Raw genomic sequence first — 26,709 nt, forward strand, 5'->3', positions numbered from 1 at the left:
CCCTACCTACCCCCATGCCGTGCTAAACACACGTTCAGACAATACACTGGCTGCAGGGCAGGCCAGCACCTCCAAGGCAGAAAGGCCATGTGCCCAATTTAGAGACCCAGAAGTTGAAGGGGGCAGACCCATCAGTCAGTACGTGCAGGCGTGTGCACACATACTGTTCCATCATGTTGCTGAAACACTGCCTCCTGCTAAGACGTTCTGTATCAGCTGGTGGTGCTGGTTGTTGTGGCGTGCAGACAAAGCTTTCCCACATCTCGGCCATGCCAACCCTCCCTTCTGAGGTGCCCCAACTGCGTTGGTGACCACTTCCTACTCCGCCTTGTGCTTTCACTGAGCCCCCGCTTTCAGGTGGGAATGCTATCAGTAGCGAATCTACCAGCATTGCGCTTGTACTTGCGCATAACGCTACAGTGACGGAATTAAGGACAACATGATGTGCTTGTAGCGGGGATCCAGCAGGATGGCCGCCCAGTAATCAGCACTGGTTAGAATGTGGGCAACTCGGTGGACAGTACGCAAGTCCTGCAGCATGTGGTCGCTCATGTGTGTCAGGCAGTCCAGAGGCAACGACAAGCTGTCCTTGGTGGGAGGTGTATTGTCTTTGTCCTCAGTGTGGGGTCTTTTCCCAAAAAAATATGAGTTTCAGAACAGCCTGCTGTAGTTTCCCCGCTGACTGTGCTGAAGTTGGTGGTGCAGGTGTTGCGCTGATGTGATGAGGAGGTGGTAGCGGAGTAAGAGGCACCAAGAAACCTCCAACAAAACTCAGTAGCAGTAGGACGTTCGCCAAACTGCATTGCGGGTTATGGGTCAGAGAACTGATGGCATGGGGGGGGGGGGGGGGATTGCGGTACAGAGTACTGATGGCATGGGGGGGGGGATGATTGCACAAGGACTAATGGCACAGTACTACTAGCATGGTGGGTGATGGCACAGAGGACATGGCATGGGGGGAGCTGACGGCACAGAGGACTGATGGCTGAGGACTGATAGCAGGGGGATCTGATGATGGCACGGGGGTGGCTGATGAGTTTTTAATCAAGGAAAGACATAAATTATTCTTACCGGTAATTGGATTTTCCTTTAGCCTCCACAACGGCACTACCTGGAGGTTGGCCCGCCTTCTCAGGGACAGGAAACAATAGCAAGATCAGCCAATAAAAGGGCCCCCTCCCTCTTACCTCTCCAGTTATTAACCTAGGACTCAGAATAGGCATGAAAACAAGGAGTAATTTAATAAGGTATAAACATAAACAGAGATAATCTCACTTTAAACAGAGGCACTTCAAAACTTCATAGCGTGCTAAAACTAAAAAAAGAGCAACTGCTCATAATTCATCACAAAAAGAGTATTTGAAAGTAAATATATGTAGAACTATCTATATACTTCAACTTTTTTTTTTGGGTGGGAATCCCGTGCCGTTGTGGAGGCTAAAGGAAAATCTAAGAGTAATTTATGTATTTTCCCCACGCCTCCACAACGGCATTACCTGGAGGAATAACATAGGAGACCTAACTAGGGTGGGACTACCGCAGATAAGACTTTGCGGCCAAAGGACACATCTCTATTGGTGGAAACATCCAGCTTGTAATGTTTAAAGAAAGTACAAGGGTTGGACCATGTCGCTGCTCGACAGATATCTTCCAATGAAGCTGAGGCACCTTCGGCCCAGGATGCTGACAATGCTCTGGTGGAATGAGCTTTCAGTGAAGGAGGTGGAGCAATACCCTCAGTTTCATAGGCCAACGTAATGCAGGCCTTTATCCATCTGGAGATTTAGGTTTTGCTGGCTGCTTCACCTCTGTAAAGTCCCAGATATTGTACTAGAAACTGGTATGACTTCCTCAAATCTTCGGTTGCTTTCAAGTACTGAAGTACGCACCTTCTAACGTCCAAGTTAAGGAACAACTTTTCCTTATCTGATGTCGCCTGGGAACAAAAGGAGGGAAGAGTGATTTCCTGTTGACAGTGAAACCTGGACACTGCCTTGGGAAGGAACTCTGGAGCATGTTTTAATATAATTCTGTCGTCTAAAACCGTAAGATATGGAGGCAAAAGAGAGAAAGCCTTGATTTCTCCTACTCTTCATGCAGTAGTGATTGCTAATAAGAATACTGTCTTGAGTGTTAATGCTCTCAAGGAAATCTCTCAGAGGGGTTCAAAGGGCGGATGCATTAGCTTGGATAGGACCAGATTCAAGTCCCTAGGGCGAATTCTACTTGCCCCTTTAAGGAACCTTTTGACTACATTCAAATCTGAAAGTTAGATATTTAGAAAAGCACTTAAAGCTGCTACTTGGACTCTAATGGTACTTACGGAGAGACCTTTATCAAGCCCTGTTTGAAGGAAGTCTAAGATTAAGGTCACCTCTGGCTCCTTGTAGGGATCCCACCTGTCATTCCCAAAACATAAAAAGGATTCCCAGGTTCTCAAATAGATTTAAGACGTTACCGGTTTTCTACTCTGCAACAGCGTGGAGATGACCAACTCTGAGAAACCCTTTTCTCTTAAGATACGCCTTTCAGTTTCCAGACTGTCAAGCAAAGCTGGCTGACTCTGGGATGCATTACTGGTCCCTGGAGAAGTAGATCAGGTCGGGGTGGTAGCATCCAGTATTCTTCTCCTGCTAGGTTTTTCAGTGTAGGAAACCATGTTTTCATGGGCCAGAAGGGTGCGATTAGGAGAATTTGAGCCTTCTCTTCCAGGATCTTGGAAATAACCTTTGGTATTAGAGGAAAAAGTGGGAACGCATAAAGAAGATCCTGAGGCCAGGGTGATGACAGGGCGTCCACTGCTAGGGGTCGGTGTAGAGAGGATAGGGAAAAGAAGCCCGCGACTTGTCTGTTTTCCCTGGTCGTAAATAGGTCGGTCGATTTTTGGAGTGCCCCATCTGGCACAAATTTGAGCAAAGGTCTGATGGTTCAGGCTCCATTGCCCCGGCTGCAGTCGATCCCTGCTTAGGAAGTCCGCCAATTGATTTTCTCTCCCTCTTACATGGGCTGCTGAGAGTATAGGATATGGTCCTAGGGACAGGGAGCGGCTTCTTGTTCCCCCCTGCTTGTTTAGGTAAGCTACCATGGTAGAATTGTCCGAAAAGATTTTTACGTTTTTCAGATGGCTATAAGGAGAAAACTTTTTTTATGGCTTCCCAGACTGCACTTACCCCCCTTATATTCGAAGTCTGTGTCATCTTCCCATTCATGTGGGCCCCCCAGCCCTGTTGACTGGCATCGGTGGTGATGACTAACAAGTCTGTCTCAACTCCAGACAGGACTTCTGTTGATTTATTATCCAACCCAGGTCGGCTAGGGTTAAAAGAATTATTTGAAGGTGGCACAGAAGAAGATTTTCTGACGGGGCTGTAATAAAAAAATCGTCTAGGTATGGTATGAAGGAAATTCCTCCTAGATGAAGGAATTTTGCTACTTCCGTCATGACTTTTGTAAACAATCTCGGGGCAGAACTGAGGCCGAATGGGAGAACTTGAAATTGATAATGATGGAGAGATTCCTGGAACCAAACCGCTATTTTCAGAAACTTCTGGTCTCTCTTCTGGATTGGGATGCGATAGTAGGCATCCGCCAGGTCTACTGTTACCATATAGCAATTTTTTTGTAGAAGATTTACCACAGCTCTCACCGTCTCCATTTTGAATTTTTTGTAAACCACGTATCCGTTTAGGGTTTTTAGATTTATTATTGCCCTGAAGGTACCGTTTGGTTTTTTCACCAGAAATATGGGAGAATAGAAACCTTTCTTCTGTTCCCCGAAAGGTACCGGAACGATGGCTCTTTTCTCCAACAGGAGCGTTATTTGTTGGTCCATTGCTTCCTGATTTTTTCCCCTGAGTCTGAAGTTCTCCATGTAATGGTCTGGGGGGATGCGGATAAATTCCAGACTGTAGCCTTCTTTTATAACCCCCAGTACCCAAGGGGAGGCCTGAATTTTCACCCAAGCTGAGTAAAAATGCATAAGCCTTCCCCCTACTGCTTCTCTGGCATCATTGGGAAGTAGTGGCCCGGGAAGACTTTTCGGGATTAAATAGGAAGCCCTTCCCTCTTCCTCTGGAAGACGCCCCCGATTCTTTTTTCTTTTGATCAGGTCTACCACGTCTCTGATGAAAGAACTTTGATTCCGTGGGAAAGCCTTTTTTTCTTATCTGACGCTTTCTCCAAAATATCATCAAGTGCTGAGCCAAAACACTCTATCCCGCTCGCAAGGTAAGGCACATAACTTGTTCTTTGATGCCTTATCCCTGACAGATTGCTCTACGAGAGGCATTTGACAGGGCAGCTGTTCTGGCTGACAATCTCACTATGTCCCCCGAAGCGTCCGCCATAAAGTATGCGGCCTGTTTCACATGGGGATAGAGGCTAGAATATCTTCTCTTGGGGTGCCGGCCTCCAATTGACTTAACCACAAGGATAAAGGTTCTGGCCGTATAAGTTGACGAAATTACGGGTCTTAGAACTGCAGTAGAGGACTCCCACGTTTTTTTTAAGCAGACTCTCACATTTTTTATCCATTGGGCCTCTGAGTAAACCCAAATCCTCAAAGGGCAGTGCTGTCTTTTTCGAGATTCTTGCCACTGGTGCATCCACCCTAGGGGTCTTGTCCCATGTGACTGAATCTTCTTCCGAAAAGGGATATTTTCTTTTAAATATCTTTGATGCCGCCTGTCTTTTTTCAGGATCTTTCCATTTGTTAAGAATTAAGGTTTTAATACTGCTGTGGACTGGAAACGCTTTTTCTTGTCCGCCAAGCCTGCAAACATCTGGTCCTGCACCGATAGCGGTTCCTTAAGTTCTTCTAAATTTATTGTAGCACGGATGGTCTTTAGTAATGAATCTGTTTCTTCAATAGAACAAAGAGGCTTCCTATAGACGTCCTCAGAAACAGATGAGTCTGAGTTGGCAGTGATTTCCCCTTCGTCTACGCCCGAGTCTTGCTCAATAATGGAAGCACTTGACGTAGAGGGTTTTGGTGGAACAGTAGACATTTTTGCTATCACAGCCCCAACTTAATAATGGTTCTAAGACTTTCAATTAGTGAAGGGGATTCATCCGAAACCACCTTATCACAGCACTTTTGACATAAAGGCTTCTTGTAAGAACTAGAAAGCGCTTTTTTGCAGATAGGACACTTCCCTTTTTGAGACGTTTCTCCCCTAGGAGACACAATTTAGGGTGACATAGTAAGTACTTGAGTGAAACTTTAAACCGCCACCAAAGAGAAGTGTGAGGGAGTCAAGAAAATACACCAAGTGTCCCCTAAAGCAATTCCAATAACAATACGGAGGAGGCTTACCGAGCTTGAGGGCCTGGGAGAATCTGTGGACTTGTCAGGGGCCTCGGATCCAGTTTGCAGGGACATGCTGCTGGAGGACAGAGCTTGATGGCTGCTAGGAACGCCGGCAGCCCGCTCTGTATTTTTACTTCCTGGTTCCGGGGGGGCGTCATAGCCCCGCCTCCGTACGCGCCGCCGAGACTTTACCCAATCAGCATGGCGCACGGAGGAGTCACATGGGGAAGTGTTCTCAGGAAACCAGGAACGCCCCCTGCTGCCCAGATATCTGCCGGTCCAGTATCCAGGACGCGGGAGGTAAAAGCCCGGGGTCACCGGCGGTTTTACACCAAGAGGAGGGAGGGATGGAAAAAAAGGGCAACATCGCGCGAACACTCCTCCTGCAACGGCCCTCCGGCAGAGCCGGGAATACTCACATAAAGGCTGCGCGAGCTGCCGATCCGCGATCCCGACCTTCTGAGGGACAGGAAACAACTGGAGAGGTAAGAGGGAGGGGGCCAATTATTGGCTGATCTCGCTATTGTTTCCTGTCCCTGAGAAGGCGGGCCAACCTCCAGGTAGTGCCGTTGTGGAGGCGCGGGGAAAAACATCCTTTTAATTAGTTTTTTTCTTATTAGAGTACTTGAATAATCGTTGGATTAATCAATAGAATACTTGATTACTAAAATAATCGATGGCTGCAGCCCTAGCCACATCTTCTGTTTGCAGGGTAGCAGGTGCCCCTGTTGCTCCAGAGGGGAAGGAATGGGCCGAGACTGCAGCAGAAGAGGGAGCAGGAGGATCCTAGGATTTTTTGTGGTTCTTCAGGTGTCTGCTCCACTGAAGCTCGTGCTTTGCCGTTTGATGCCTAATCATGCAGGTGGTGTTCAGGTTTAGAACATTTATGCCCCACTTCAGGCTCTGACTGCACAGCGTGCAACAAACCCATGTTCTGTCATCAGCACACTGCCTGATGAACTGCCACACCAGGGAACTCCTCTGCGCTGGCTTTGGTGCGCTATGTTCCTTAGCACATTGGGCAGCTGCAGGCATACTGGCTGGGGGACCGGCGCTGTGGTTTTGCACCCTACTCCCTCTTTTGCTCTGCGGCTGGCGCTGCGTGGCCACCACCTCTTCCCTCCAAACAGCACAAATCACTTGGATGACCTGGATGCCACGTGAGGTATAGGACCTCATCATCCTCCACATCATCTTCCACCCACTCATCATCCCTGCCTTCCTGCTCAGTGCAGAAAGCCGCAGCAGTTGACACCTGTGTTTTGTCATCATCAGAGACGCGCTGTGGCGGTCCTCCCACACCCTCATTCTCAAACACAAGTGGTTTCTGGGGTAGGGCTAGGTGAATGGCTAACTGAAACCCTGCCAGCAGAGTAATCAAAATGCATAAGTGACGGCTGCATGACTTGGGGCTCAGACTGCTTGACTGATGTGCAAGGGGTTGAGATGGAAGATGGAGGTTAGTGGTCCACCAGTGCCAACTCTGCGCTTTGGGACAATGTGAAGGAACTGGAGGCACTGTCAGCGATCCAATCTACTACCGCCTCTACTTGTTCTAGCCTCACCATTCTTAGAAGGGTATTCGGACCTACTAAATGACGCAGAATGTCCTGTCGCCTGCATGCACCAGACGAAGGTGTTTCATTTGGGCGAGTAGTTAGTACAGATCGACAACGTCCTCTCACTGCAGCAGGAGCTCCAACACCACTAACACCACGTCCATGGCCACGTCCCTAATTTGAGGCTTCCTCATTTGTTATGGTCACCCAGCAGATAGGCTGACAGACGAACTATTGTATTTCCGCAAGACAACGGCAAGGAACCTGTTTGGCGGACCCAAATATAGGTATGTGGCAGCGACACAATTAACAGACCTTTTAACTATTGTATTTCTGTGTCACTGGTACAAAGGAGTAGGATTGCACTGACCAAAAATGCCTACAGGTCACCCACAGACTGAACAGCTCGATTCAGGGTAATTTCACACTAGCGTTTTTCTTTTCCGGTATTGCGTTTCCGTCCTAGGGGCTCAATACTGGAAAAAACTGATCAGTTTTATCCTAATGCATTCTGAATGGAGAGGAATCCGTTCAGGATGCATCAGGATGTCTTCAGTTCAGTCACTGTACGGTTTTTGGACTGAGAAAATACCGCAGCATGCTGCTGCATTTTCTCCGTCCAAAATTTCAGAACACTTGCTGGAATGCCGGATCAGGCATAATTTTACATTGAAATGCATTAATGCCGGATCCGACTCTAAGTGTTCCGGAAAAACTGATCCGGTTTTGCCGTCTGCGCATGCGCAGACCTTTAAAAATGTGAAAAAAAGATAAATACCGGATCCGTTTTTCCGGATGACAACCGGAGAGACTGATCCGGTATTGCAATACATTTGTGAGACGGATCCACATCCGGATCAGTCTACAAATAGTATCCATTTGCATGCAGATTGCCAGATCGGATCCTGCAGGCAGTTCTGGCGACAGTACTGCCTACCGGAATCCAGCGAAGCTAGTGTGAAAGTACCCTAAGCATTGTATTTCTGTGTCACTGGTGCAAAGGTCTTGTATTGCATTGATGAATAATAACTAAAGGTCACCAGAACAGTTTTTAAAATAATAAAAGCCTAAAACTCTCCCTGCATGCAGCAGCGTCCTGTCCCTACACTAGTTGGAGCAGAATGACGGCTCACCATATGATCCGGCATTTATGCATACAGGGTCACATGGTGCACTGGCTAATCACAGCTATGCCAATACTATTTGAGGAAAGTGAGGAAGCAGCACACTGTATAAGCAGGGGGTGCACGTCCGGCCAATGTGGACCAGCACCTAGGTCCAATGTACCAGAAGAGAAAAATAGCCAGCAGCACTCCAAATCAATTCAAATGTTGAAGATTTATTGGACCCAAACTCAGGCGACGTTTCAACAGCTTGTTGCTTGATAAAGACAGCAACAAGCTGTTGAAACGTCGCCTGAGTTTGGGTCCAATAAATCTTCAACATTTGAATTGATTTGGAGTGCTGCTGGCTATTTTTCTCTTCTATGCCAATACTAGGCATGACTGTGATGGCTTCCAGGTGCCCACAGCTTAAATGGGTTCTGCTGGGTTTTTTTTAACTGATGATCTATCCTCGGGATAGATCATCAGCATCTGATCGGCGGGGGGTCCGACACCAGAGACCCCTGTCAATCAGCTGTTTGAGAAGGCAGCGGCGCTGGCAGTAGTGCCACGGCCTTCACGCTGTTTACCGCAGGTCCAGTGACGTTATATGACTAGTATCAATGGCCTGGGCGGGGCTAAGCTCTGTTCACTTCAATGGAGATTAGCTGCGCACAGGCCATTGATACAAGTCATGTCACTGGGCCTGCGGTAAAAAGCAAAAAAGGCTACGGCACTACTGCCAGCGCAACTGCCTTCTCAAACAGCTGATCGGCGGGGGTTCCGGGTGTGGGACCCCTGCTGATTAGATGCTGATGATCTATATAGATCATCCGTTTAAAGAAACTGCAGAACCCCTTTAAATGTTTGTCGATTGGCTGCGCTGCAGCCTTTCAACAAGCTTTATTTAAATTATGAACAACAAACACAGACTTTGGCACCAAAGTCCGGGTTCGGTATCTGGACACTGTAATGTTTTGTATGGTCCCAAACGTGGCGGTCCTGATTCACTGACCACTAATCATGAGATGATGCCAACAGCTATGACCTGTGAGGCCAAGTTTATACGGCGAAATCAGCAGCCGATTACTAGCTCACAATAGGTAGTTTTGGTGACAGATTTTTTATTTGGTGGAGGTTTCTCTGTTTCCCCATTTAAGTCTATGAAATCCAAAATCAAGTCGACTAACAAAAGGTAACATGCCACTTCAAAAGCGTTTTCTTTTAAATAGCTACTTTAAAAACCTCTACCATTTTACACTGTGCACAAGGAGGATTTTTTTACATTAAAGTCAACGGACAAACTATTGTTGAGATTTGTTTGTGGATTTAGCAGCCGAAAACAACCTTTTTCTGCTGCTGACTCAATGGCAAATTAGTGGCAGAATTTAGCTGTGTGAACGTACAAACCTGAACCTCAGGCAGGTTCAATCCTGTTCTGTTCAGTGATGCGCCTCCGATCTCACAGAAAATCGTAATAAATGAAACCTTCGCCAGACCCTCACTGACACACGCTGTATCCCATCACTTACCAGTTTGTCATGTCCAAGAAAAACGCACAACCGGCAGGATTAAGTTGAAAGCCGAGGAGCCGCTGGAACTCAGAAATGAGAACATCTTTATCTGTGGTTCCCAGACAACTGAACTTTTGCATCAGCTCTTGATCAAGATCAACGTCCATTCCCTCCATGGCAAAGTGCACGAGCTGTGCTTCTTAACAGACTGGCACCAACGTACACGAATCTTGCCCTGACGTCCCGGTTTTAGGGTGAGGTTATCAGTGGCATCCACCTGCCCCAAGACTACCGGTAAGGAGGACACTCAGTGCCTCTCAAACAGTCTGGTCTGCTGCACCCGGTCCCTGTATCTAGCTCTCCGTACAGTCCATTTCTCGGACTCGAGACCCAAACAACCGTTGTTTCCCAAGACGGCGGTCTATGGCCTTTGCCCTCAAATCAATGACCTCTGAAAGCAAGGCCTTACTAAGCTTTAATTATCCACTGACTAAAATAGCACGGTACCCGGGCCCGTTACTCAAGGACCCGGTCTCCGGCTCCGAAGCTGGCCACTCGGGGCCTCCCCGCTTCCTGAGCGCCACACGTCATTACGTCACTAGGCAAGACGAAAGACGACAGGTCGTAGCTAACTCCTCCCAAAACTGCTGTTTACAAAATGCTCATATAGGCGTGTACATCGTACTCATAACCGTAACAAAGAGCACTGTTGATGCTGGGCATGTATACATCAACTCATGTATACGGTGGGACTGTAAAATATACAAGAAACCCTTATGCCCTTAACGAAGAAGGAGGCTACAGGCTCAGGTACCTCAGTGTGACGCAACTTCCGCTCGACTACAACATCGGTGGGTTGCTTCCGCTCGAGACAGAGGTGACGATTCCGCCATTAACACCATGCCTAAGTAAGTTTGGGGTTTGTAGCTCATGGATAATACAATGGAGGTTCATAGGTTTTCTGGTTTCGCTGATTGTAGCTCCGTTATCCAGCTGCCTATTTGACATCCATGTAGGATTGTTGCGTTTTACTGGGTAATCGTCTGTGGACGTAAGTCCTTTGTTCCAAGGAAGATAGCTGTATCTGCAACTTCAAGTCAATTGGGCTCCATGCTATTTATTGAAAGTATGAAAAGCAACAGTTTCATAAATCAGTGCAGCCAAATGAAAGAAACTTTGAAACGCTATAGAACGTATTTATTTTTTCTAAACTTTATCAGTTTTCTTTCCTAAGTGTAACATTCGCACTAAATTCACACCTAAAGTTGTGTTCATATTTCGAGCTACGTTGTTACAGATTATATCTAATATGGCAGATAAAATAATTATGCATGTAAGGCTATTTTTCCCTAATGTAAATCTGATGGACCCCATTATAGTCACTGTATTATTTCTGTTGGGCTAGTTTCACACTAGCGTTAGACATTGTTGGCAGGCTTTTCCAGCATGGAGAAGCCTGCGGGAGATGACTGGATCTGCCGGCTGCTACCTGACACCCACTGGCCCCTATTCACTATTTGGGCCAGCGTGATGGTGAATAGGGCTTGATGCAAGCCTGTACTTTCTGGGATTGCAGATATCTGGTGGGCTGTTCCAGCAGGCATCTAAAAGTGCTAGTGTGAAACTAGCCTAATTATGTTGCTCTGCTCCAATTACCGAGCAGAACCATGGAAATGATTAGTCCTGGTGTGAATTCGCTATTAGTTTACTGAAGAGTTGAGTTTTCTGATGCCCATACAAGTATAGGGGGATTGGAGGGGTGAGAAGGTAGACAGAGGCACAGATGCTGCTGCTGGTTTCAGTAATAATTATATATATATATATATATATATATATATATATATATATATATATATATTATATTTTTTATTTTTTTGTCTTGCTCAGTTGCTGGATTCACAGGATTCTGTCATGAGATTTTAGCCTTATAAGCTAAACATATGCCCATGTCCGTATTAATAACATGAATCCTAAACTAGCCTTATTAAACCTGCTTGTGTCTTTTAGCCCAAAAAACAGGTTTTTATAGCCTGTCAATCACCTACCTAAACTGCCCAAGGGGACGTCCGTTAACCACCTCAGTGGTAATCCCAAGTGTGGCTCGGGGTCACATTACACTGCAAGCAGTGGTAACCCCGAGCCACACTTGGGCCCACCATGAGTTAATTTTAACTGTGCAGGGATGGATTTGGACAGCAGACAATGTGCTGTCTGCATCCGTATTTCCAGAGCATGGCGCGGACTTCCGGCAGCAGCTCCAGAAGTTTGTACCTCTCTGGGTACAAAATTAATGAAGATATCGTACTGCCAGGGAGGTTAATACAGGGTGCCCAGCGCCTCCTTCCCAGTCTTAATCGCCACCCTCCCTGTCTACAGTGCCGCCTTCCTCAGCGCAGCCTCCGCAATCCTCCAATAGGCTCAGCCTGATGCGCAGCAGACTCCAGGCAGTTGCTTTGTTGAGCGAAGTGCCAGGAGTCCGCGGCGCATCAGGCTGAGCCTAGTGCGCAGGCGACTGCTCTGGCAGAGGGACAGACGGGAGAATTGCGGAGGCGGCGCTGAGGTGAGGAAGGCGGCACTGTAGACAGGGAGGGCAGCGATTAAGACTGGGAAGGAGGGGCTGGGAACCAGACGGCCAGGCACCCTGTATTAACGGACGTCCCCTTGGGCACCTTTTAAATAGGTGATTGACAGGTTATAAAAACCTGTATTTTGGGCTAAAAGCCACAAGCAGGTTTAATAAGGCCAGTTTAGGATTCATGTTGTTAGTACAGACATGGGCATATGTTTAGCTTATAGGGCTAAAATCTCCTTACTGAATCCCTTTAATCTCTGCTCTATAGTCCCAACTGGTCCCTGATACCTGTGTCTTTTCATAAGTATGACCAGTACGAGGGGCTCAGGCATTTTTGGGAGCGTTATAGGAGTTTGACAACCCCTTTAAGGTAGGTGCACACGGGACTAATTACCTGCAGATTTTTGTGCGGCAAATTTGCAGTGTTATACAGTACGTGAGTTTTTAGCACTTTTCATTCACATGTAGCATAAAAAAATGTACAGCAGAAATGAACCTGTGGTGTGCATTGTATATCTGTAGCATGCCAATTTATATTTTGAATTTCACTCTGTCCAATGTGTTATGTCAAAAATAATCCTACCATATCAAATGCAAAGAATTAAATGCGTCTAAACTTCAGCATTTTAGCAACAAAATTGACAACATAAACTCACCATTTGGTGTATCTTTCTGTTGCAGATTGTCTCAATATTTTTATTACCATTTATGTAGCGTTTTAAAAGCAAAGAAATTGAAATTTAGAAAATTACACATTTTTAAAAATTTTGGGTAAATTTGGGATTTTTTTCAGAAATTAAGGTGAAATATATTGACTCAAATTTATGAAGTACAATGTGTCACGAGAAAATGATCTCAGAATTGCTTGGATAATTAAAAGCGTTATCGCATAAAGTGACACATGTCAGATTTGTAAAAAAAATTGCCTCTGTAGGAAGGTAAAAACTGTCCCGGGGTAGAAGGGGTTAAAAAATTGTGATTCACTCGGTTTTAATTTTTTTTCTGTTAATATAGATATATTTTAATAGTTTGCACTTTTTCTGGCGTGGCGATATGTAATTTTTATTTTTTTTTGTATTTTATATGTAAAATTTGGAAATGGAGCGATTTAAACGTTGTTGCCATGGTAACCGATCAGAGCGTCGCAATTAATGCCTCCAATGCAAATACTGGTGGGGGATTGAATGTGGCCACTGTGATACCAATGAGAATACTGAGGAAGAATGGGGGGTGGGAGATTGCCTGTGTCCACCAATGACTATATAATATGGGGGGGGGAGGCCACCAATGAATAGAATACTGGGGGGGGGTGGACTGTTAACACTGCACCACCAATGAATATAATTAACCTGTGAATACAAATGTGGATTGCGGGTGCCGGCCTTATCTCGCAGCCGTCCTCTGGTCTGTTATCCAATACATTCCAGAACTGTAAGGCTAGGTCTACATGACTACATTTGTCGCGCGGCAGGGCGCAACATTTTGTTGCACTAATGTCGTGCGACCATTTTTATAATGGCAGTCTATGGTGTTGCACTGCGACATGCTGCAACCCGACAGTTGCAGCATGTTGCATGTTGCAGTGCAACACCATAGACTGCCATTATAAAAATGGTCGCGCAACATTAGTGCAACAAAATGTCGTGCGACAAATGTCGTTGTGTAGACCTAGCCTAAGGGCTTCACACGAGTGGATGCCGCGCGGGACATCCGCTCCGTGAAAGAGTGCTAAGACCCGATGCAGACTGCAGAAGCACGGAGCATTAACATGACTGATAATGCTCCGTGCCTCTCTGTGATCTCTTTGCTACGAAATCACAGTGACACAGTGCACTTATCTGTTGAAAAGCCTGTTGTGTAAAAGTAAAAAAAAAAATTAGGGCCTAATTGCCATTAAGCGGTGCAGTGATATAATCTAAAGCCCAGTTTGCTGTGTATTAGTGGCGAGGGGAAAAAAATGCCGTCCAGCACTGAAAAGCCTTTTGTGTAGTATAAAAGTAGAAAAAAAATGAGGGCCTAATTGCCGATCAGTGATATATTCTACAGCCTTGTTTGCTGTTTATTAGTGGCGAAAAAATAATAAAAATATTGTGATGTGATGATAACACACTGCACTACATACATTGCACACATCTATACATTACACCCTGCACTGACTGTTAAAGGGACTCTGTCACCACTTTCTAACCCCCACTTTTAAAACTATAGTTCTGTCCATGGAGCCCCTGTGATTTCAATGGTGTTGTTATATGTGAAATCCGCAGGCTCGTTTTGATAAAAAAAGCTTTTATCTAACCTGTCAGTCATGAGGATAAGGTGCCCAGGGCGTTTCTCCTGGTCTGAACATGCCGCCAGCCGCCGCCGCCGTTGGTGCACAGCTCCTCCTCTGCCTTGAATTTGCGCCGCCTGAATGTCAAGAAATACGCCTCCGGCTCTCCCTCAGTCCCCCCTCCTTCTTTTCTAAGATCCCGCGCGTGCGGCAGTGTTCGCGTTATCGGGAGGTTGAGCGAAGTGCGCATGCGCACTTCGCTCAATGAGGCTGAATCGTAAAGTCTGCACGGGCGCATCAGGCACAGGCCTGTGCGCACGCGCGAAATTTTGGAAAAGGAGGGGGGACTGAGGGAGAGCCGGAGGCGTATTTCTTGACATTCAGGCGGCGCAAATTCAAGGCAGAGGAGGAGCTGGGCACCAACGGCGGCGGCGGCATGTTCAGACCGGGAGAAACGCCCTGGGCACCTTATCCTCATGACTGACAGGTTAGATAAAAGCTTTTTTTATCAAAACGAGCCTGCGGATTTCACATATAACAACACCATTGAAATCACAGGGGCTCCATGGACAGAACTATAGTTTTAAAAGTGGGGGTTAGAAAGTGGTGACAGAGTCCCTTTAACTTCTTCTTCTGCAGGTCCGTCTTGATGTCTGGGCTGTAGGCTTCAGATACTCTGCTGCCATGCTTCTTGGGGTCCTTGCACAGCGCACCAGACACTACTTGCTTCAGTCACCCCCGGGAGCCAGCCCTTACTCCTTCCAGCTTCCCCTGCTGCAGGGCACTATATCGCTCCGGCGCCCGCCAAACTAACCAAAAGCAAAGCTCCTTGGTGTCTGGAGCTTTGCTATTGGTCAATGAAGGCACAGGGAGAATTGCTGTGCTGTTCACAGCGCACCCTGCGCTGATGAAAACAGGGAAAAGTCTAAGGCCTTAGACTTTTTCAAGGGAGTAAAATGGCCTGAACAGGCATCTGAGGCGCTTATACAGGCATTATTGTGACTTCTGGCCAGACCCCTGCTGTATCCACTGGCATCGGCTTTTACAGCACTGACCGTGGTATAGAAGGTGTTTTGCAGTCAGTGAGGGGTCCCAGAGTGGGACAGAAATAACGTGTTTAAAAAAAAAAAAACATATTGGGTATTAAAGCATGCGAAAAGACTGACTCTATAAATATCACATAATTTACCTTGTCAGATAAACACCGTAAAAAAATAATAATAATTAAAAATGCCTTTTTGCACTTTTAATTATCACCTTACCTCACAAAAAGAGCAACACCAAGTGATCAAAAAGGTATGCCTCCAAAAATGGTACAAATTAGTCACCTCATCCCTGCCAAAAATAAGGCCTTATATGAGACAATAGGCCCAAAAAAAGAATATAGCTCTCAGAATATGGAGACACTAAAACATAATGTAGTATTTTCCCTTTCATCCTCCTTGAGATGACCCACCTCCAACCAGGTAGGGACAGGAAGATTAAATTTGATCCTCCTCAGTGTCTTCCTGTCCTTCCAGGTGGAGACGGATTATCCTTGTGGTGAGGCCGTGCTGTGTTTTAAAGGGGTTGTCTGAGTTATAAAAAAAAAAATAATATACAGCACTGATAATCTGATGGGCAGCAATATATAACTAAGGCTTCGTTTACATCACCATTCAGCCTTTCCGTTCTCCTGCTCCGTTTAGGAGCAGGAGGACGGATAAGGCTTATAACTGACGCCAAACGGAGCCCTTAGGCCCTCTAGGTCCTGCATGCACAACTTTTGTCTCCGCTTCAAAATCATCTTCTGAGCGGAAACATAACGGACCCTATTATAGTCGAGGGAGCCCGTGGGCTCCGTTTGGCGTCAGTTATGTGCCTTATCCGTCCTTTCTGTTCTCCTGCTCCTAAACGGAGCAGGAGAACGAAAAGGCTGAACGGCGATGTGAACGAAGCCTAAGCAAAGCAATAATGGCCACTCGGTTTTTCTTGCCATAATACAAATTCTAACAGTCTATTCAGTAGGACTATCAGCTGTGTATCCACCTGACTTCTCCACAACGCAACTGATGGTCCCAAACCCATATATAAGGCAAGAAATCCCACTTATTAAACCTGACAGGGCACACCTGTGAAGTGAAAACCATTTCAGGTGACTTCCTCTTGAAGCTCATCAAGAGAATGCCAAGAGTGTGCAAAGCAGTAATCAAAGCAAAAGGTGGCTACTTTGAAGAACCTAGAATATTACATTTTCAGTTGTTTCACACTTTTTTGTTATGTATATAATTCCATATGTGTTAATTCATAGTTTTTGATGCCTTCAGTGTGAATCTACAATTTTCATAGTCATGAAAATAAAGAAAACTCCCCCTGCACTGCTAAGGGAGTGGATGCAAGAGCTGCCCTGAGTGCTGGGAGAATCATCAGCAACTTGTAGCTGTATAACAACACTGCTAATGCACACAGGATCTTCCCCCTACCTTCTTGTGCAATGCTGTGTGGTCTGACAGCTCCAGTGCCCAGCATTGTCTCCTCACTGCCTGCAGCTACCCAGTTTGTGCAGCTGAAGGGGTTAAGAATCCTAGGAGAGAGCTGACAGCCCGGCAGTGAAGGGGGGTGTGGCCAGCACAGTGACTTCTTGTTTACAGGTTTGTGCAACGAACTTCATCAGAGCAGGGAGAGAAGCTGACATCACAGGTCATGTGACCCTCAGTCAAATCTGATAAACCAGGCACTGCAGATAAAGTGAGTTAATTGTAAAGTTGTTATATTTGCCTAGAACAGTGTTGGTGAACCTTTTACAGACAGTGCCCAAACTGAAACCCAAAGCCCCCTTATTTATTGCCAAGTGCAAACACAGCGATTTAACCTGAATACCAATATAGTATATTTTCCGTGTACTTTTAACAATAGCCTGTCTGCATTCAATGCGCTGTCTGTGCTGTTCATAGTTCGCCCTGTGCTTATGAATGGCAGAAAAAGTCTGTCATATTGCTGCACCATAGACTTTTTCCAGGGTGCAAGTGCCCACAGAGTGCTCTGAGTGCAGCCTCTGGCACCCGTGCCATAGGTTTGCCACCACTGGCCTAGAACATAGAACAAAAAAATAACGCGGGTAACAGAAGAAATGCCTTCCACATGAGGGAAGCAGGTAGCATCTGTGCCCGTATATGAGGTGCTGATAACCATGGACATCCCTGCTCTTTACCTCCCACTCTGTGCATCGGGCGTGGAGGTCCTTGTGTGGACCGGATACTCAAGGAGTACCTCCGGTCATGTTCGAGCTCCGCATCACAGCCCGATACTTTCAGCGCTTGCGATGTCACCGGTAGTTGGGTGTGTTCCAAAAGGATACTTCCAGTCTGTTGAAAGCGCAGTGAAGGGGCGGAGCTAGAATTGGCGCGCAGGATCAAGGCGGATGTCGCCCTCTGATTTGAGGTCTGCAGGAAAGTATTTTAAAGGGGTCAGAGGTAGAAATAAGGTAAACATGTCTGAACCTGGTGCAGTCCAAATGGAGACCTCACAATGGTAGTTGGGCTATATCAAAAATATTCAGACGATAATGATAAGAAATTTATTGCGATAAATACCCGTTTAAAAGAAAAAAACCACAAGGAGACGTTGTACTGTATGGGGGCAGCCGCAAGGAGATGTTGTACTGTATGGGGGCAGCGACTCATGATGGCTGCCCGTCCGGCAGCTATGATATATAGGGTCTCTTCTCTCCGCAGCCGTGAATTCTGTGGGGGTCTGAGTCGGACGGAGTGTGGGACTAAGTTCTTCTGACATTCCCGCCACTCGCTGCTATACTGCGCTGCTCAACTCAGCCTGGGCGTCATCTGATTCCGACGTTAGACGTCGGTGGGCAGAGACTGCACCATGGGAGCAAGTGAGGAGCAATTGGTAGATAATGATGCAAGGGCGGGCGGCCGTGGACGCAGTTTTTGAAGCGATGACGTCACAAAATACCGCGGTAATTAGGAAACGGTGATATTGCCGATTTTTCCCATGGTATATAGTGAACACTGGTATATCGCCCAACCCTACACAGGGGCCAACTAAATGTCTCTTGAGGAGAATTCTGTATATATTTACTTATGCTGACCCCCTTGTACCTCGGTCTCCTTCTCTTCCTGTATGCGTGCAGAGTGATAAGGATGGGGCTCAGAGAGCTAATCCTAGTCAAATTAAGGAATGTGTTATATGCTTGGTAAAATTGCCTGATTCATATACAAAAAGACTTTGCAGCAAATGTACCTCTAATATGGCAAAATATTTGGTTCTGTCTATTATAGAGGAATTAAGAGACTTAATCAGGGAGGAAATGCAGACAGCCTTGTCTGAAAATCCTATGCCTACCCCTGGTGCATTTATGTCAAAACATAGAGAACCAAGAATAAGTTACTGTAGTTCATCTCAGATCAGGACTTGGATTCAGAAGGTCTTGCTTCCTCAGATTTTTCTGGGTCTGATTAAGAATTTAAAAGGTTTTTATTCTCCTCTGAAGATACTAATGAGTTAATTAAGGCCTTCTGGGAACCATGGATCTCTCAGACGAAAAGGACCAGAGGTCCGTGCAAGATCAAATGTTTAGTGGACTGGAACAAAAGTTTTTCAGGTCCACAAAAATATGTAGGAGATAATGAAAAGAGATTGGAAAGCTTCTGATAGGAAGTTATTTGTCCCAAAAATGATGAAACGTCTCCTTCATTTTAGCGAGGAGGATGAGGCGTTGTTTTAATCTTGTCCAAAGGTACATGCATCCCTATCAAACTTGTTCAAAGGGACAATTGCCCTACCCTTTGGGGACATGGGGTCCCGTAGAGATCCCATGGACAAGAAAACCTGAGAGGCTGCAGCAGCATTATTTAAACCACATTTGGCTGCCACATCGGTTTCTAGATCCCTTCAATTATCACAGTTGGAATCACTTCTGGGTAAGGGGCAACTTATGACTCTCTAAAAGATTCCTTTGCCCTCTTACTAAAAGAGGTGGACTTTGTCTGATTCCACAGCAAAGTCTGTCAGATTAGAAGCAAGAACCTCGGGTCTAGCAGTAGTTGCCAGAGGGGCACTTTGGTTAAAATCTTAGACAGGTGACATAAATTCCAAGATGAAACTACAGTGCTGTCCATAATTATTCATACCCTGGCAAATGTTGATTTAGTTACTTTTATTTAACCAGCAAGTAATTATTTGACTGGAAATGACATGGGTGTCTCCCAAAAGATAATAAGACTATGTACAAGAGGCATTATTGTGGGGGAAAAAAAACATTTCTCAGCTTTTTATTTGCATTTGAGCAAATAGTGTCCAGTCCAAAATTATTCATACCTTTCACAAACTGTCAGTCTGTGGGAAAATCAAAAGTTAATTACCATTGCAAATAGTCCAAGCTGTTCTAAAGCACCCTAATTACCCTTAATAATTGGGAACAGCTGTTTTAATCAACCCAACAGGTAAAAAACAGCAGCTCTCTGCAGTTGGTTTGTGGACAGTCATGGCTAAGGCCTCTTTCACACTTGCGTTGTCCGGATGGCGTGTACTCCACTTGCCGGAATTACATGCCGGATCCGGAAAAACGCAAGTGAACTGAAAGCATTTGAAGACGGATCCGTCTTCAAAATGCTTTCAGTGTTACTATGGCAGCCAGGATGCTATTAAAGTCCTGGTTGCCATAGTAGTAGTGGGGAGCGGTATACTTACAGTCCGTGCGGCTCCCGGGCGCTCCAGAATGACGTCAGAGCGCCCCATGCGCATGGATGACGTGCCATGTGATCACGTGATCCATGCGCTTGGGGCGCCCTGACGTCACTCTGGAGCGCCCCGGGAGCCGCACGGACGGTAAGTATGCTGCTCCCCACTACACTTTACCATGGCTGCCAGGGCTTTAGCGTCCCGGCAGCTATGGTAACCATTCAGAAAAAGCTAAACGTCTGATCCGGCAATGCACCTAAACGACGTTTAGCTTAAGGCTGTATCCGGATCAATGCCTTTCAATGGGCATTCATTCCGGATCCGGCCTTGCGGTAAGTCTTCAGGATTTTTGGCCGGAGCAAAAAGCGCAGCATGCTGCGGTATTTTCTCCGGCCAAAAAACGTTCCGGTCCGGAACTGAAGACATCCTGAACGGATTTCACTCCATTCAGAATGCATTAGGATAAAACTGATCAGGATTCTTCCGGTATAGAGCCCCGACGACGGAACGCTATGCCGGAAGAAAAGAACGCAGGTGTGAAAGAGCCCTAACAGTGGGTTTTGGTGCAGAATTGATGTGGTTTTGCTGTAGATCTCACTCTTAGATTGATAAGGGTAACACCCACAGCTAAAACCACAAGCATATTTGACAAGCTATTATCCTGTGCCTTCTGGGACCAATCGCATTGCTACTCAGAGTGCACCAGCTCAAGTTTCAGATGCAGTGACTGATTTAAAGGTGCACTTTTGACTAAGAGCTTGGAGATTATATCCAAAAAGCATTAAAGGGAACCTGTCACCAGGATTTTGGGTATATAGCTGAGGACATGGGTTGCTAGATGGCTGCTAGCACATCCGCAATATCCAGTCCCCATATCTCTGTGTGCCTTTATTGTGTCAAAAAACCTATTTGATGCATAAGCAAATTAACCTGAGATGAGTCCTATCCTTGACTCATCTCACGTACAGGACTCATCTCAGGTTAATTTGCATATGTATCAAATCGGTTTTTTTACACAATAAAAGCACACAGAGCTATGGGGACTGGGTATTGCGGATGTGCTAGCAGCCATCTAACAACCCATGTCCTCAGCTCTATAACCCAAATGCCAGTGACAGGTTCCCTTTAACATCTAGAGATGCATACTAAGCCAGAGAGTCTCAAGATAATGAGTTGCCTCAAATGGGGCAAAGATGCTCATGATGAGAACATAGTCCTGCCACTTGATTAGTCCGACCACACATGGAGTACTGTGTACTAGAGTTGAGCGAACACCTGGATGTTCGAGAAGTTCGGCCGAACTTCACGGAAATGTTCGGGATCCGAACCCGACCCGAACTTCATCCCGAACCCCATTGAAGTCAATGGGGACCCGAACTTTTTGGCACTAAAGTCTGTAAAACAGCCCAGGAAAGGGCTAGAGGGCTGCAAAAGGCAGCAACATGTAGGTAAGGCCTCTTTCACACTTGGGTTGTCCGGATCCGGCGTGTACTTCACTTGCCAGAATTACACGCCGGATCCGGAAAAACGCAAGTGTACTGAAAGCATTTGAAGACGGATCCGTCTTCAAAATGCTTTCAGTGTTGCTATGGCACCCAGGACGCTATTAAAGTCCTGGTTGCCATAGTAGTAGTGGGGAGTGGGGGAGCAGTATACTTACAGTCCGTGCGGCTCCCGGGGCGCTCCAGAGTGACGTCAGAGCGCGCCATGCGCATGGATTACGTGCCATGTGATCACGTCATCTATGTGCGTGGGGCGCCGTGACGTCACTCTGGAGCGCCCTGGGAGCCGCACGGATGGTAAGTATACTGCTCCCCGCTACACTTTACCATGGCTGCCAGGACTTTAGCGTCCCGGCAGCCATGGTAACCATTGAGAAAAAGCTAAACATCGCATCCGGCAATGCGCCGAAACGACGTTTAGCTTAAAGAGGACCTTTCACCTAAAAAAAAAAATTTAAACTAAGACTATAGCGTTACTTACATGCCCCCATGATTTCTTGAATGTTAATTCTTTTTTCATTCTGTGCCCCAGTTTGTCTGCTATGCCCCCCAGAATAATTCCCGCCGTCTATGCTAATGAGCCAGCCTCAAATGTGCTGGCTTTAAAAGTTCTCCCGGTCGTGATAGACGAAATCGCTCCAGTTCTCTGAAGTCTCGCGAGAACTGGAGCGTCTTCTCCCTGGCTAAGAGCAGAGCGCGCTGATTGGATGCGCTCCGTGCCAGGGAGAAGATGGAAGGCACGACCGGGAGAACTTTTAAAGCCAGCCCATTTGAGGCTGGCTCATTAGCATAGACGGCGGGAATTATCCTGGGGGGCATAGCGGACAAACGGGGGCACAGAATGAAAAAAGAATTAACGTTCAAGAAATCATGGGGGCATGTAAGTAACGCTATAGTCTTATTATTTTTTTAGGTGAAAGGTCCTCTTTAAGGCCGGATCCGGATCAATGCCTTTTCAATGGGCATTCATTCCGGATCCGGCCTTGCGGCATGCCCCGACGACGGAACTCTATGCCGGAAGAAAAGAACGCAGGTGTGAAAGAGCCCTAAGACAAAGGAGCTCAGTGAGGACCTGCGGCTGCGCATTGTGGCTACTCACAAATCAGGAAAGGGCTACAAGGCCATTTCTAAATATTTTTAAGTTCCAGTGGCTACATACAAAGTATCAAAAAATTCAGGATGTTCCGCACTGTGGAAAATCTGAGGACGTGGTCAGAAGCTGAAAGTGACACCTGTGCTGGCCAGGAGGGTAGTTAAGAGAGGTGAAAAAGAATCCAAGGATCACCACCAAGGCCATCCTGGTGAATCTGGGCTCTGCTGGTGGCAATGTCTGAAGGCAGACAATGGACACTGTACACTGCTGGCTTCCACAGATGCAGACCAAGGAGGACGCCACTTCTCCAGATAAGGCACACAAAAGCTTGCTTGGCCTTTGCAAAAGCTCATCTGGACAAAGACGACTACTTCTGGTCTTCTGTTGTATGGTCAGATGAAACAAAAATTTTATTGTTTGGTCACAATTATGTTTCCTTCCTTTGGCGTAAAAAAGGAAAAGCCTTCAACCCAAAGAACACCATATGACTGTCAAACCTGGTGGTGGGAACCTAATGCTTTGGGGGGTGTTCTTCAGCCAATGGACCAGGGAACCTAATCGCAGTAAACGGCACCATGAAAAAAGAGCAATACATGAGGATTCTCAACTACATCAGGCAGTCTGCAGAGAAACTTGGCTTTGGGCACCAGTGCACATTTCGGCATGACAATGACCCAAAACGCACAGTGGTGAAGAAATGGTTAGCGGACAACATTAACGTTTTGGAGTGGCCCAGCCAGAGTCCAGACTTGAATCCAATTGAGAATCTGTGGAGGAAGCTAAAGATTAGGGTGATGGCAAGAAGACCCTCCAACCTGAAAGATTTGGAGCTCATTGCTAAAGATGAAGGGGCAAAAATACCTGTGGAGACATGCAAAAAGCTGGTCTGCAATTATAGGAAGCGTTTGGATTGCTGTAATAGCCAATAAAGGCTTTTCTATTGATTTTAGAAGGGTATGAATAATTTTGGACTGGACCCTTTTCTCAGCTTTTATTGAGCAAAAAAAAAAAAAGTTTTTTCCCCACAATAATGCCTCTTGTACGTAGGTGTCTCCCAAAAGATAAGACCAGGGATGTCAAACTCGTGGCCCTCCAGCTGTTGCAAAACTACAACTCCCATCATGCCTGGGCATACTACAGCTATCAGGGAATGATGGGAGTTGTAGTTTTGCAACATCTGGTGTGCCATGAGTTTGACATCCATGGATAAGACTGTCATTTCCCGTCAAAAAATTACTTGCTTGTTGAATCAAAGTAACTTTCAGTAAAAAAAAAAAAAAAATTGCCAGGGGTATGAATAATTATGGGCAGCACTGTCTGTAGTTTGCCCTTTCACAGGAAAATTGTCTTGGCCAGGATTTAGAAAATATATTTTCCAAAAAAGATGAATCCTCCATGACTGCATGGGCTTAAACCCCCCCCCCCCCCATATATATAGATATAGATAGAGAGAGAGAAATTAATTATTTTAGATATGAGTGTAGGATACTATAGGTGGAGGTATGTGTTGGGTATGAAATGAATAAAAAACAAAAACTAATGGGAAAAGACTATCTAGACTGTCTGTTCAGAAAGACACTGAGCAGGAGGAGAGTCAAATGTGGGTGGTGGGTGCAAGCCATATCACAGAGCCGCCACCCGGCCTTAATGACAAGGAACGGCGAACCCTGTCAGTTAACCATTCAGGACCCCCATCATTGAGGCCGGCTGTGTGATAAGGCCGGCGCCCGCCCCCCAGTATTTGCATCTTTGGTGTCTCATTGGTATCACAGTGGCCAAAGGTGCGCCCCCCCCCCCCAGTATTTGCATTAGTGGCAGTGTCATCTGCCGAACAGAGCCCCAGCAGTGAAATTGCGGGGCTCTGATCGGTTACCATGGCAGCAAACAATCTCTAACGCCCCCTTCTTTCCGTAGGGAAAAAACTTTTTTTACATTTTAAATCAGAGGTTAGAGTTTCCCTTAAACCCTTAACAGTTCTTTCCTCAAACTTCATGTGGTTCTAGACAGAATGTTGATTCTGATTCAGATATATCAGATGAAAATAAATGGGATTTTAAGGTCTCTAGTGAATTGGCTAGTGATTCTTCTTTTGAAGATGATGCAGACAGAGCACTTTTTCCTACTGAGGATACTGAGCTGTTATTAAAGGCAGTAATTTGGAATGGAGACTATAACCTCCGCTATAAATCTCTCCAAAACTATTGGATGACAAGTGTATAGCTCTAGAAGAGGCATACTACCACGTTGCCATATTCCGATCAATGTCCACTACCAAAAGTTTTTAAGGACTGCAGTTTAGGTTCAGGGATCTCCTTTGTCATCAATACAAAGCTCTTCCTTTTGGCATATCGGAGGCCCCTCGAGTATTTAACCACTTAAGGACCACAGGTTTATACCCCCCTAGTGACCAGGCCCTTTTTTACAAATCGGCACTCCACAACTTTAGCGGTTTATTGCTCGGTCATGCAACTTACCACCCAAATGAATTTTACCTCCTTTTCTTCTCACTAATAGAGCTTTCATTTGGTGGTATTTCATTGCCGCTGACATTTTTACTTTTTTTGTTATTAATCGAAATTTAACGATTTTTTTGCAAAAAAATGACATTTTTCACTTTCAGCTGTAAAATTTTGCAAAAAAAACGACATCCATATATACATTTTTCGCCAAATTTATTGTTCTACATGTCTTTGATAAAAAAAAAATGTTTGGGCAAAAAAAAAATGGTTTGGGTAAAAGTTATAGCATTTGCAAACTATGGTACAAAAATGTGAATTTCCGCTTTTTGAAACAGCTCTGACTTTCTGAGCACCTGTCATGATTCCTGAGGTTCTACAATGCCCAAACAGTAGAAAACCCCCACAAATGACCCCATTTCGGAAAGTAGACACCCTAAGGCATTCGCTGATGGGCCTAGTGAGTTCATAGAACTTTTTATTTTTTGTCACAAGTTAGCGGAAAATGATGATGATTTTATTTTTTTTATTTTTTCTTACAAAGTCTCATATTCCACTAACTTGCGACAAAAAATAAAAAATTCTAAAAACTTGCCATGCCCCTCACGGAATACCTTGGGGTGTCTTCTTTCCAAAATGGGGTCACTTGTGGCGTAGTTATACTGCCCTGGCAATTTAGGGGCCCAAATGTGTGAGAAGTACTTTGCAATCAAAATGTGTAAAAAATGACCGGTGAAATCCAAAAGGTGCACTTTGGAATATGTGCCCCTTTGCCCACCTTGGCAGCAAAAAAGTGTGACACATCTGGTATCGCCGTACTCAGGAGAAGTTGGGGAATGTGTTTTGGGGTGTCATTTTACATATACCCATGCTGGGTGAGAAAAATATCTTGGTCAAATGCCAACTTTGTATAAAAAAATGGGAAAAGTTGTCTTTTGCCAAGATATTTCTCTCACCCAGCATGGGTATATGTAAAATGACACCCCAAAACACATTCCCCAACTTCTCCTGAGTACGGCGATACCAGATGTGTCACACTTTTTTGCTGCCAAGGTGGGCAAAGGGGCACATATTCCAAAGTGCACCTTTCAGATTTTGCAGGCCATTTTTTACACATTTTGATTGCAAGGTACTTCTCACACATTTGGGCCCCTAAATTGCCAGGGCAGTATAACTACGCCACAAGTGACCCCATTTTGGAAAGAAGACACCCCAAGGTATTCCGTGAGGGGCATGGCGAGTTCCTAGAATTTTTTATTTTTTGTCACAAGTTAGCGGAAAATGATGATTTTTTTTTTTTTTATCTTTTTTTCCTTACAAAGTCTCATATTCCACTAACTTGCGACAAAAAATAAAAAATTCTAGGAACTCGCCATGCCCCTCACGGAATACCTTGGGGTGTCTTCTTTCCAAAATGGGGTCACTTGTGGCGTAGTTATACTGCCCTGGCAATTTAGGGGCCCAAATGTGTAAGAAGTACCTTGCAATCAAAATGTGTAAAAAATGGCCGGTAAAATCCGAAAGGTGCACTTTGGAATATGTGCCCCTTTGCCCACCTTGGCATCAAAAAAGTGTGACACATCTGGCATCGCCGTACTCAGGAGAAGTTGGGCAATGTGTTTTGGGGTGTCATTTTACATATACCCATGCTGGG

General features: G+C 45.7%; 2 protein-coding genes across 2 annotated transcripts in view; one reads left to right on the plus strand and one right to left on the minus strand.

Annotated features, from left to right (window-relative positions):
- The window catches only part of ILRUN (inflammation and lipid regulator with UBA-like and NBR1-like domains), a 355,318-nt gene extending 345,231 nt beyond the window's left edge, over positions 1–10,087 (minus strand). The window contains exon 1 of the mRNA XM_044288169.1: positions 9,503–10,087. Coding sequence (XP_044144104.1) covers positions 9,503–9,660 — 158 coding nt within the window. The 5' untranslated portion in view covers positions 9,661–10,087. The remainder of the gene's footprint in view (positions 1–9,502) is intronic.
- A 145-nt stretch (positions 10,088–10,232) lies between these two features.
- The window catches only part of SNRPC (small nuclear ribonucleoprotein polypeptide C), a 57,088-nt gene continuing 40,611 nt past the window's right edge, over positions 10,233–26,709 (plus strand). The window contains exon 1 of the mRNA XM_044288170.1: positions 10,233–10,392. Coding sequence (XP_044144105.1) covers positions 10,385–10,392 — 8 coding nt within the window. The 5' untranslated portion in view covers positions 10,233–10,384. The remainder of the gene's footprint in view (positions 10,393–26,709) is intronic.

The sequence above is a fragment of the Bufo gargarizans genome, chromosome 3, assembly GCF_014858855.1.
Source record: "Bufo gargarizans isolate SCDJY-AF-19 chromosome 3, ASM1485885v1, whole genome shotgun sequence".
NCBI lineage: Eukaryota > Metazoa > Chordata > Amphibia > Anura > Bufonidae > Bufo > Bufo gargarizans.